Source organism: Pseudochaenichthys georgianus, chromosome 19 (assembly GCF_902827115.2).
Source record: "Pseudochaenichthys georgianus chromosome 19, fPseGeo1.2, whole genome shotgun sequence".
In the NCBI taxonomy this organism is placed as follows: Eukaryota; Metazoa; Chordata; class Actinopteri; order Perciformes; family Channichthyidae; genus Pseudochaenichthys; species Pseudochaenichthys georgianus.
Window position 1 is genome coordinate 20379804 of NC_047521.1, and position 12448 is coordinate 20392251.

At 43.4% G+C, this 12448-nt stretch overlaps 2 protein-coding genes across 2 annotated transcripts; one reads left to right on the plus strand and one right to left on the minus strand.

Annotated features, from left to right (window-relative positions):
* The first annotated feature begins 1843 nt into the window (after positions 1-1843).
* On the plus strand, positions 1844-6756 carry LOC117465162 (tectonic-3-like). Its single transcript, XM_034108079.2, has 14 exons — positions 1844-2368; positions 3223-3337; positions 3422-3519; positions 3692-3804; positions 3940-4048; positions 4226-4338; positions 4426-4464; positions 5042-5116; positions 5201-5320; positions 5402-5500; positions 5789-5892; positions 6021-6168; positions 6279-6413; positions 6495-6756. Exons 1-14 carry the CDS (start codon positions 2038-2040, stop codon positions 6738-6740), a joined length of 1845 nt encoding a protein of 614 aa, XP_033963970.1. The 5' UTR covers positions 1844-2037; the 3' UTR covers positions 6741-6756.
* An 88-nt stretch (positions 6757-6844) lies between these two features.
* Positions 6845-12407, minus strand: mto1 (mitochondrial tRNA translation optimization 1). Its single transcript, XM_034108078.2, has 13 exons — positions 12226-12407; positions 11493-11695; positions 11198-11397; positions 10990-11107; positions 9959-10257; positions 9263-9375; positions 8905-9095; positions 8668-8798; positions 7986-8190; positions 7705-7876; positions 7501-7610; positions 7200-7357; positions 6845-7089 (listed from the first exon to the last, which is right to left on the minus strand). Exons 2-13 carry the CDS (start codon positions 11680-11682, stop codon positions 6937-6939), a joined length of 2040 nt encoding a protein of 679 aa, XP_033963969.1. The 5' UTR covers positions 11683-11695; positions 12226-12407; the 3' UTR covers positions 6845-6936.
* Positions 12408-12448: the final 41 nt, after the last annotated feature.

A 12448-nucleotide genomic window follows, 5' to 3' on the forward strand; every position in this document is an offset into this window, starting at 1 on the left:
AATGTATGATTTGCTGCATATAAGGAATAAAACAAAAATCCTCTGTCGTACCATATTGAAGTATCATTATTTTTGCATAGTGTTGAATCGCATCGTATCGCACCGAATCGCATAATGTTGAATCAAATCGTATCGAACTGTATCGCAACAGGGGTGAATCGTATCGCATCGCCTGGTGTTTCAAATGTATCGTTAATGTATCGTATCGTGGCAATCGCATCGGCCTCAGTGATGGAGATGCACATCCCTAATGAGCAGACACAGTTGTGGTGGCTTAAAGCCCAGCTCTGCTCCGCGCCGTCCGTTAGATGAGCCTGGTCAGATTAATAAGAAAAGGAGTTCAAAACACCGGCATACAAGTTACAACAATAATCTGATTTTAATGGTAAAAAGACACAATACGAAAATACAGAGTGCCCTGTAACAGAGCACTCCGGGCTCCCCGCTCCACTGCCGTGCGATACAGGTATCGGGACCGGCCAGTCAGCAACAGGGGGCACTGTGCATGAATAAACAACAGTATATATGGACATTTTTAGAGCGGAGAGTCACTGCTTATCTTCCACCGGACTGTACTCCTTTAATTTCCCAGGAAAGGTTTCACACAAATTATTAATTTCCCAGGGAAGGTTTCACACAAACTATTCTTTCTCAAACAATCAAACATTGTACACAGATATATTAGTATCAAACATTGTATTGGCCCCAACAAGAACCTTGAAAAGGACATGTGTGTGCGTTTGGTAAAGAGGAAGTGTATGTGTGTGTGTGTGTTGATATTCTTGGACAGGGAGTGTATGTGTGTCAGGGTATCTGGGAAAGTGTGTGTGTGTGTGTGTGTGTGTGTGTGTGTGTGTGTGTGTGTGTGTGTGTGTGTGTGTGTGTGTGTGTGTGTGTGTGTGTGTGTGTGTGTGTGTGTGTGTGTGTGTGTGTGTGTGTGTGTGTGTGTGTGTGTGTGTGTGTGTGTGTGTGTGTGTGTGTGTGTGTGTGTGTGTGTGTGTGTGTGTGTGTTGGTATCTTGGTCAGGGAGTGTATTGTGTGTGTCAGGGTGTCTGAGAAAGTGTATGTAAGAAAGTTTATATATATAGGATTACTTAAAAACAGTCCCAAATAATACATGTTCACTTCAATACAGTTCAAGATAATACCTGTTTACTTTAATACAGTTTAGAACAATATCTGTTTGCTTTAAGGACCGCACGTTTTCCCGTCAAGTTAGTATTTTATAAATCGCAAACATTGCGTAGAAACTGGCGTACGCCATTTTTTGAGCGTATATCCCTTTATAAATGAGGCCCCTGAGCTGTCCAACTATGACAACAGTCCTTGAACATGCGCGCGGCTATGGGAGAATCTGCCTTGGTACAAAGTAGCAGTGAAAACATGGTACGGATTTTCATTGATTTGGGCATTCTCTCAATAAGCAAATGGAATGGATTTGATAGTGAAGCACTGACACAGCGCTCTACAAAGTGCGGCGAGTGGATAGACCGATTCACGGACTTTCTACATGGTAAAAGTGGGGGGGTCTAAACTAATCATTTCAAAAAGTGGGGGGGACTTGTCCCACCCTCATATAATGGCTGCGACGCCCGAATCACTGATGTGCAATGTTATGTGCCAGAAATTAATTTCTGTATGCGCTTTGGCCTATCTTAACTAAGGCCTACCCTATTTAATGTCATATATTCTCTATTTGGTTTAACTTGGGTGATTACAAAGCATATTTAATAGTATTGTTGTGTGCTTATGAAAATAAAGAACTTGGACAAATACATGTCTTCTCTTACATTATTTACGGTAGCGTTTTCAGAACCGGAAGTTGCCGTGACTACTTCCTTGGTAACAAGAAGCTTGTGTAGCAATGTTAAGCTAAATGCATCCAGGGTTCCTGAATAGTTTATTTATTTCAAAGTTATTATAATTTACTGTAAGACTTCATGGATGTGAAGTTGTAACGAGCGATGTACGAGAAATGCCTCCAGCAAACTGTAAAGTAAACATTATATCAGATTTCCTGTGTCTCTTTGAGTAGAAATGAATCCCCGCCGGTGGTGTCCGTTAGTTCTGATATTTTCGGTGGTGTTGTGTGGACGTTCGGCTCACGCGGCCACAGACCCGGATGTCACTTCAACCGTTACCCCCAGCCCTACAGGTGGGGGGTCGTTCAGTTCAGAGACCCCTGCTCCGGGTGGTAAAGCGCCGGATGACTTCACCGGAGTCTCCACCACCGAGGCGTTCACCCCGGACCCCATGACTGAAAGCCCGGCTGGGGACACTGAAAACCCCTCTATGGTCACTGAAAGCCCCGCTGAGGTCACTGGAGGTCCTCCTGTAACCACCGTCCAGCCCCTGCTCTCTTCAGAGGGTAACTCACACCTACCTCTTGTATTCTTCATATTATCTTATCAGGTCCTGTAACTAATTACAATTTAGTTTCTTTATACTTCTACTTCACTACATCCTGAGGGAGTTTTGTACTTTTTTAACTCCAATATATTTGTTCAGAGGTGGGAGAAGTACTCAGATCTTGAATTTAAGTAAAAGTAGAAGTACCAGAGAGTAGGAATACTCTGTTAAAAGTAAAAGTTCTGCAATTCAAATGTTACTACTACACAAGTACAAAAGTATCTCATACATTAGTCTAGGGGCTAATCTCCCCATCAGAATACAAAGTAATTATAGCTCCACATTCCCTGAATCGACATTAAAGTGATATTCACAATAATGCATCCCTTAACATAGTCCAGTAATATACTACATACTATTTTGAAATTGGTCATTTTGCATAAACAGTACTTTTGGTACATTTTGATGCTGTTACTTTTGTACTTGAGTAAGATTTTGAACACCGACTGTTACTTATAAATCTTGTATTTTTTCAGTTGCCTACTGTACTGTAATACTTGCTGTGTGAAACTATTCACTAACAATGTCTCAGATCTTAATAGACGATTCATTATTAAGCTTGTTGTACATATATTAGTATTCATTTAAGTGTGTATGTCCAATTAGATCTTGTATTATTCCAATAGGATTAATTGCCACAATCCTTGTTTAATTTCCTTTTTTTTTTACAACTAAAGTGCTCATACAATAAACTCTGTGGACGGAAGGATTATACTGTCTTTTGGTGTAGTCTTTTTAAACCCGTGTCTCTGTAATTGTAAACTCAACTGCAGTTGTCCTGAATAAAACAAGTCTTTGTTTGTTCTTATCCAGGTTGTCTCTGTGATTTATCCCCTGATTTCTGTGACATCGGCTGCTGTTGTGATACAGTTGACTGTGGGATTGCGAACTTGAGTACCGTCTTCACCGGATGTCCTCAGAAAGCCATGTAAGTCTTTTGCACATGCACTAAAGCCACAGCACATAAAGCACTTATTTATAGCATTTAAAGAGTTTTAATTTAATTTTACAGATCAGGAGTTTGCATTGAGAAATGGCTGATGTTCAGGGCTAACGTGAATACGTCTCTTGTCACTGTGACGGACTCCTTGTTTTGTGTCCGGCCTGAAGGTACGTAGATGTTATAACAGTATATTAATGTTAAAGGATTTAGAGTAACCATAAACACTGCTGTCACCAGGAGAATCACTAATTATGTTGCAGCCTATTTTGTAAGCCTATCTATAAGCAACTTGTATGTACCGTCCTCTGATGCTGTTAAAAATCTACATCGAACCAACAGATATATCCCCCCAGTCCCTCCCAGCTCCACAGCAGCTTCCTCCTTTAGGGGACTCGTACCACTTCTCCCCACCAGCACCTTTAACCATCAGCTACAGCAGAGGATTCTACAGGGTAAACACTACAGATATGACGTTTTTCTGCTCACAATATTGTATCTAAAGTATTCAAAGTAACAAACGTGTATACATGAATACAACTTAATTAAGGAGTGTATCTTTAATAAAACTCTTCACACCACATTTGTAGGTGGATGATGTTATCCAGACATATTTATCTAACTCGCCCGCGCGGGGTTTCCTTCGTCAGCCCTCTCCAGGGGCAGCGTCTGCATTCTGTATCAGCCGCAATCCTGCAAGTAAGTTCACGACAATCTCATGCTAATGCTCATGCTAGTGCTAATAGGGATCCTAATATGTTTATGATTTTGATAACATTCACTATTCCCAACATTTGATGTGTGGTAAAGTGTGCCTTTACATCCAAACAATATTGAGCACCATTTCTTTCTTCTTCTGTTTTCCTCTTCTTGCAGAGTTCATGAGGTCTGTGTCGCTGTCTTGCACTCGCATGTTGACTCCTCAGTCCTGCACCACAGACGCAACTCTCAACGCCCGCTCTTACTTCTCCGACCTTAATCTGATCAAGGTCACACTGCGTGCACAACATGCTTTTGTGTAGACAATTATTTGTGAGAATTTTGCAGCAGATAACGTAAATACTTTTTTATTACAGACCCCAATTGTCGAGACAGATCAAGTTTCAGACTTTCTGGTAAGTGACTGATTTTACATACAGCACCGATCCATACGTGATATTAGCAGGCACACTTTTCTTTTGCACTTCAAACACATGAAGTGAATTAACATACAGCTTACAAAATCAGCTGCCAACGCTAGCATTTGGGGATTATTCCTGCATTTCATTATACAGTAGTCTTAAGGCCCTGACACACCAGGACGAAATCGGCCGTTTCCGTTAGTCGGACGACGAAGCGTGCCCTGTCGCCCCAACTCAATTTGGTGTGTACCGCACCGTCGGCCGTGACACGCCTTATTTGGCCTTTCGTGGCCGACGCACGGCCGATTCAACATGTTGAATCGGCGAGTTCTCTGGTGACTGCTTGGTGTGTCGGGGCCTTTAGAATGAAACAGTATTTCTTTATTCTAGTATACTAACATCTTTAATCTATAGTACATTTCTAGGTATCCTTAACTATCGAGTATGACCTCTTGTGTTGATTTTTGAAAGTCATCATCATGTAGAGTACAGTGTGCGATTAAAATAAAAATATTTGACACCAAGAGTAAACCGAATTTACCGTTCGGTGCTGCACTCATTCTTGTTTCAGATCCCAGTGACTCCACTGTCCGAATGGCCGGCACCCAGTGAACAAAACAGCTCCTGTGTCAATGTGGTAAAAAATGTGAGTGTAGTCCAAATTGTGATTGTTTTCAGCCCCCTCCACGACAATTGACTAAACCAATCAATCGCCCTTTGTTCTGACCAGGTGGAGATTGTCATAGGATACACAGGCAGAGGGGAAGTGACGTATGCGACAGTGAACGTAGTCTTAGCTGATGCGGATCCAAATCAGTGGCTGCTGCAGACGCACTCGGTGCAGTTCAAGGTAGCCTTCAAAGCCACAGGTTTCATCTCTTAAGGAACTAAGGATTCCAACTCTTTCACTAAAGCCATTTCTCTCTTCCAGCTCGCTTCGCCCAGCCCCACTCAGGGAGATGCGACCTCTGCAGTCGGACTCAGAGTGGGATCTCCTGTAATTGGTCGCTTTGATGGAGAAGTGAAGCCTGTATCCTTACTAACTAAATCATGAACCTCTCTTAAAATGACTGCCATGAAAGTGATGTGTTAGTTTGTCAGCAATAATATCTGACTCAATTTGTATTAAACTTAGTGGAAGGGTTCAGCATGGGCTAAGGAAGAACCCACTGGGCATATCCACAAATTATTTTTCACTTTCATTAACATTTTAAGTTTCATGCCTTGTCGACTGTTCCCCTCTTTCCAAGTTGACTTGTTTCGTTTATCCTGTTAGATTTGAGTCAATATACAATATATTTCCTTGACGGTGATTTAGCTGACCACATTGTGGGCGTCACAGAGTGGGTCGTGTTCCTCCGACCCCGACAGCCGAGCCCCTGTCCTCTTCACACACAACTCCATCACTGGCTGCACGTTCAGGTGAGCACACAATATTGCTTTATATTTTAGAGTAGTTGCAGTTGCTGGAAATAAGTCCTGGCATTAAAGATTATAAAGATGCAATAATGGGTCAATCTTTCCGTTATCATTTCACTCTCTTTGTTCAGTTCCCCGTCGAGTAACTGCTCAGAGCTGCGTTCCCAGATGTACGGGCTCTTGCAGGGACCTGCAGCTCCTGATGTGATCGCCATGAACTTTGGCTCCCAGCCCGACTGGACGAGAGTAATCGCCCAGGAGTGTCCCGTCAGCCTAGAGGTACAGCTGTTTCAGGAATTTAAAGTATTCTAGAGAGTCTTGCAACTTTGAGTGTGATGTTATTGGGTGATCTGAAACCTCACAGTCATTATTTGTATTCTCTGTGTCAGGAAACGTGTGAATCCGGCTGCGTCCTCCCCAACTCTCTCGCCATCCAAGTGCTGTGGGCGCGCCAGGGTCTCCTCGACCTTCCCCAGAAATACATCCTGGGGGCTAAATACCTCTTCCAGTGTCAACGTTTCAAAGTAGGCACAAACACTCAACCCTAACCCAGCATGTTTCAGCTCTGTGACAATGTCTAAAAACCCTCCTCATCTTTCTTTCAGTGTCCTTTGTCGCCCTCTATCATTCTAACCACTGAGGTGACGTTTGTCGACACTACACTTGACCCAGAACCCCCCAGGGGCTTGCCACAGCCTAACTGGAAGTTTCCATTCGGTTTCTTCACTCGAGGCACTTCTGAGCTGGACGGGAATATTGTTATTAATGGCAGTGATGCTGAGAAGGTCACTTGGAGTTTAACGCTGTTCACAGTAATGTTACTAACAAGATTAGATTTCCTAACTAGGTAGCTTTCGAGGTTTTGAAGGCTCCTTAGCATAAGTGTATATGAAAGAGTGTGTTATTTTCTTGTTGCACTGTTTTATTTTTTTAACAATATAAAGAAATGTCTATCTAAAGAAAAACAAAAACATTAATTTATTTTGTACATTTTCAGAAATACATACATTTTTACAAAACATTTCCTGAGTCATTATTTCACTGAGGTTAAGACGCCTCTCTTGCACACATCTCCCGCTCCATCTCTTCCTTTTGGTGTCTTTGGGTTCTTCTCTCCCTCTGTGCTGCGGTGCGGACGTAGTTCAAGAGATGGACGATCGCAGCCGGAGTCATACCTTCCAAACGTGTTGCAGCACCCAACTGGACAAAAAGAAAACAGAGTATTAATTCATATTAAATATAACCCCAAACATTTTTTTTCTGGTCTTTCAAATTATAAAAATGTCAAGCAACAAATGCACTGTACTCACAGTGCTGGGTCGAACTCTGTCCAACACCTCTCTGACTTCCTGAGACATAGACACTGGCAGAGTTAAATAGTCTATGTCCTGAGGGAGAGACATGTTCTCCTCCTTCTGAATCCGCTCAATCTCTTTCTTCTGGAGGTCACAGTGAGGCTTGTACACAGCTGAACAACAGAAGAGATGTTTTAGTGAGAACTAAGGACATGGATCATGGTAGCTTGAAAGAACAGCAGCGTTTTGAGGCAATGATAATGGAGAACTGATCCATCAAGGCGGAAGTTTTCCTGATGTCAAAGTTAGTTTTTACCTTCAATCTTGAGCCTTTGGGCAAATTCCATATGACGTGAAAGGCTTTCTGGGAAGGCAGATGACATCATTTCAAAGGTCACGTCGTTGTACTGCAGCACGTCCATACCGCTGAAAAAGAAGCCCCAGAGTAAGGATCAAACTACTTCACTGTATCCTAAACGTCAGATTGTGTCCATTTCAATTCCACATATTTGTTACTCACGTCAGTAGGGTGTTCTTGGTTTCACTCATACGCATGTCGGGCAGCGCTTTCCTCCACTTGGGGCTGGACAGACTGAGGGTCTGCAGAGCTGCCTGAGCCTCCTGCAGACTGTCCCTCACTCTCACAGCCTCCTGGTAGCGCAAAGGAGACACGCATCCCACCTCCTCAAACCCTGAAACAGGAAAACGTTCATAAGAGGTGTTACAAACTAAAAGACAGAAGGTACAAGTCATTCTGTTCCGTGTCTGTAAAACAAATAAAGTCTTACAAACTATGCGTACCTTTCAGAGTGAGGCGGAGGTCAGCGTTGTCCGGCCTCAGAGAGGTTCGATACTCAGCCCTGCTGGTGAACATGCGGTACGGCTCTGTAACGCCTCGACTCACCAGATCATCGATGAGAACTCCAATATAACTCTCTGTCCGGGACAATGCCACTGTAGGCATGGAGAGTGCAGAGCGGGCAGCGTTCACCCCCGCCCACAGGCCCTGCACAGACGGGAACAAGGTTTCAAAAAGTGTGGAAATCTGTTTCAGGGTAATTAAAAGAGGGTTTCGAATACAACCACTAAAATAAGCGTTTTTCTCTTGATATCGGAAATGCTTTGCTGACTGTTTTTTGGATGCGTCTTCTTTTAGGTCATTGCTCTGCAGTTTATACAGTTGTTGCAAACGCTGTAATAGCAACTTTTCCTGCAGGATATTTCGCCGTTGTGTCAGGTTTTTAACGATGAGATGTGCATGCTCCTCTGTATAAGTAGAGCAGACCATAGGAAGCCTATTTTCTCTGAGATAACCTGTGATTGGCCAAAGGCTTTCGTAACAGGATATCTTTTCTAAAGCCTAAAAGCAGAGGTGCAGGAGTCTAGTTTTAGGAGTCCAACGTTTATTTGAAATCACCCCAAAAATGACTGCCGACCTCAGCTTTAATTTCTGAACATATTGATCAAAAACAAAAGCAGCTACCTGTGCGGCGGCTTCCTCGTACCCCGTTGTTCCGTTAATCTGTCCGGCCAGGAACAGCCCCTGGGTGCTTTTCACTTGCAGGGCGGGGCTCAGCTGAGTGGGACACACAAAGTCATACTGCACACCATAACCTGGAAAAGACACAAATATAAGAAACATTCAGGGAACACAATAACTTTTAAATGTGCTGTAAATCAATGGTTGCTATGCAGATCACACAGGATTCAGGCAGTGTACCAGGCGTGTGAATCTCAGCTCTGTGCAGGGGAGGGATTTCTCTGATGAGGCGAAGCTGAATGTCGGGGGGCATGGTCATAGACAGACCCTGAGGGTACAAAAGGTCAGAGGTCAACCCTTCAGGCTCCAGCCACACCTGGTGCTGTCTGCCTGGGAAGCGAACCACTCGCGACTCGATGGAGGGGCAGTATCTGCGAGAGGGGGGGACTCAGGTTGGTACATTTGGTTTCAGAACACAGTGTGTGTGTGTGTGTGTGTGTGTGTGTGTGTGTGTGTGTGTGTGTGTGTGTGTGTGTGTGTGTGTGTGTGTGTGTGTGTGTGTGTGTGTGTGTGTGTGTGTGTGTGTGTGTGTGTGTACCTGGGACCCTTGGCGTCTTGCTGAATGTGACAGTTGAGATGAAGACTCTCCTTCACCACTCTCTCTACACCAGGAGTAGTATGGGTCAGGTAGCAAGGCAGCTGTTCCTCAGGCTGAAGAAGTGTTACGTTTCAAAAGGAAAACAAAATTATAAGGATATGTAAGAATTCCTCTTGTAGACTGCTATTGCTAACAGTAATCAATTCCTGAACTACATTTAACCCGGAATAAAGGACTGACTGAGTGTCATGGCCAAGACATTGGCAGTGACAATAACACGGCTGCAGACGTAAAAACGAATATAAAACATTGAAATTAAGTTACAGAACTCATTTTAAGGTTTCGGAAGACATTTGAAACATCTGCCTGGATGGGTGTGCTTCCAATTAGTTAAGAATCATTCCTCCACTGACACTAACTCCAGAAGATTCAGGTGGTTCTGAAACTTAAATTAAAATGTTTCCCTGTTCAGTACAGACTTAAGGGAAATATCCTTCCAAAGGTAATAAAGAAGCAGGTCAAGATAAGCCTTATACATACAAATTAGCCAATGGTTTGAGTCTGCAGGTGGACAAGGCAGACCATCCAAACCCATCATAAAGAGAACAGTGGCAAGAAAGATTAGAAATAATTCCCAAAGCTCCATAGTGGACCATATCCAGTGCAGGGAGTCACCAGAAATAATCCAAGCGTTACCTTGCAGCGTGTGTGTGTATTCAGGAAGCTGAACGGAGTGGGGTGACTGTCCGGGGGATGAATTTGAGCCAGGGAGAGGTCGACAGAATCCTTCAGAATCCTGGGAGGGGTCCCGGTCCTCAGTCTGCCGACCCTCAGCCCCAGCCTCTCCCTCAGTGTGTGGGACAGCCCAGCGCTCGATGGAGCGTCGCCTATCCGACCCCCGGGGGACTCGCTCTGGCCCACGAAGAGCGAGCCAGACAAGAAGGTTCCAGTAGTAAGAATCACAGAGCTGGCTGAGATTGGTGTGCCTTCGTTTGCTGTGAAGATGTAGAAGGAAGTGCACGATCGTTAACTTATTCAAATATATCCAAACAGTGTTTTAATAGGATGATACATTTGTTTGATAATAAATGTCAAACAAACTCCAGATTCTCTATAAAAAAATGCCATTCAGAATTTCTACATATACAATTATTGCATAGAGAAAGAGAACCCGATTGAGGATGACATTTACAAGTTGTAAATGTAAAAAATGTAAAAAAAAGAATGAATGGAAGACGATGGTGTGTCTGTCTCAGTGTTTGGTAGAATAGCCTGTGATTAAACTGTGCTTCTTTTTTTGTTTGGTGCAGAAATCAAACTTCTGCAAAACCATCACCATTCCAGTCATCTTCTTTAAGTATCTCTATTCGGGAAAGTTGGTCATAAAAAAAAACAACGCAACAAAATGAGCACAAAGTTAAAAACGAAACCATGATGACACATTTAGGGTGAAATGAAAAACAGGAATACAATCCCATTTTTCCCTTTAAACTGTGGGTTTTCTCCGGAAGTTTTTCCTTGTACGATGTGAGGGTCTAAGGACAGAGGGTCTAAGGACAGAGGGTGTCGTTTTTCTCATACTGATATTCTGAACAATCTGTGCTGTTGTATTTGCTGTAAAGTGTCTCTACTGTAGGCTATTTTTATTATATGTACAGCACTTTGGCTCCACCAAAAATCGTTTATAAATGTGCTATATAAATAAAACTTGATTTGATTTGATTTACCCAAACGTATCCCTGTGACTCGGTGTGATCCGGGCTCCTCTGGGTTTGTTTCTGATAACAGCAGCTCCTCCACTGAGCCCTCCAACACCGTCAGCCTGGGCGTGGACAGCAGCTCCGACTGAAGGACAAACAGCAGACACAAAGTTAGAGGCATCACAGACAAATATTCATTCTACCAAAGAGAGAAAATGTAAACCTCATCTGATACCTGAATAAATGTGCGGTAACGCTGCCGGTCCAGCTGGGCCCTCGGGCCCCACACAGCGGGGCCTTTACTACGATTCAGGATGGAGAAGTGGATCCCAGCCCAGTCTCCTGCTCGACCACACAGCCCGTCCAGAGCGTCCACCTCCCTCACCAGCTGACCCTTCCCCACTCCACCCAGAGAGGGGTTACAGGACAGGGCACCTGGGAGGAAGACATGGGACATATTTTGGTGGAAAAAAGTTTGCAATCAAATAAAAATACGCTCTTTTGTTAAGAGAACACTGTCTTTTTCTCACCAATGGTTTGTATTTTCTGTGAGACCAGCAGGGTCTCAGCTCCCACTCGGGCTGCTGCCGCCGCCGCCTCGGTCCCTGCGTGACCCCCACCCACAACAATGACATCATACTGCTGTCGGCCGGCATGACTCGCACGTCTGGAAACCAGTGACAGGAACCTCTGCAGGGGGGGGAGCTTCTTTGTCAACATGTGGGATGCATACCTGTAGAGAGAGTGTTAGGTGGTCAAAAATGCAGACATGATGACTTAAGGATTCAGGGAAAAAACTGAATTTAAGTTACTCGATAGTGAAAATCATTTGTATATGTAAAACTTTAAAGTCATGCATTCAATAATGTACTTGGTTGTTGTAAAAAGGGCATAGACATCCATGTTAAGATTGTTTTAGCACATGCTGAGATTGTTCATTTAGAAGTGTTTATGTTGCATTAGGTCTGACAGGTTACAACTATTTATGATACCTTGCCTTGTAAATATACGGCTGCTAAATGTATTTTCACATCTGATAAAAAAAAAACGTTTAAACCCAACAGCTCAAGGACAGAATATACTCATCATTCTGATAAGTCACAACTCTAAATATGACAGCATGTACAGTGTGTAAAACAGATATATCTGACATTAATCTAAAGAACATTGGCACATCAATTCCTATGTTAGCTATAACTAACACTTATTTAGTGATGTTTAGGTCCGTTGAAAATGCCAAATCACGTGGTGTATTACACTTACGATGTATTTGGCAGTAGACGAAGGTCTTTTGTTTGATTTCCGGAATGAAGTCAGAAGAAACTAAGATCAAAATCCTTTGAAAATGTACCAAACTCCGGCTATGTTACACAAACGCTCTCTATGGAGGCTGCCATGTTGCCTGCCGCTTACAGTCGTAATAACGAGTGTAAGGACGCACGGAGAAAGAGGCTGAACCAGGGAGAGCGGTGCATGTGTTTTCTGC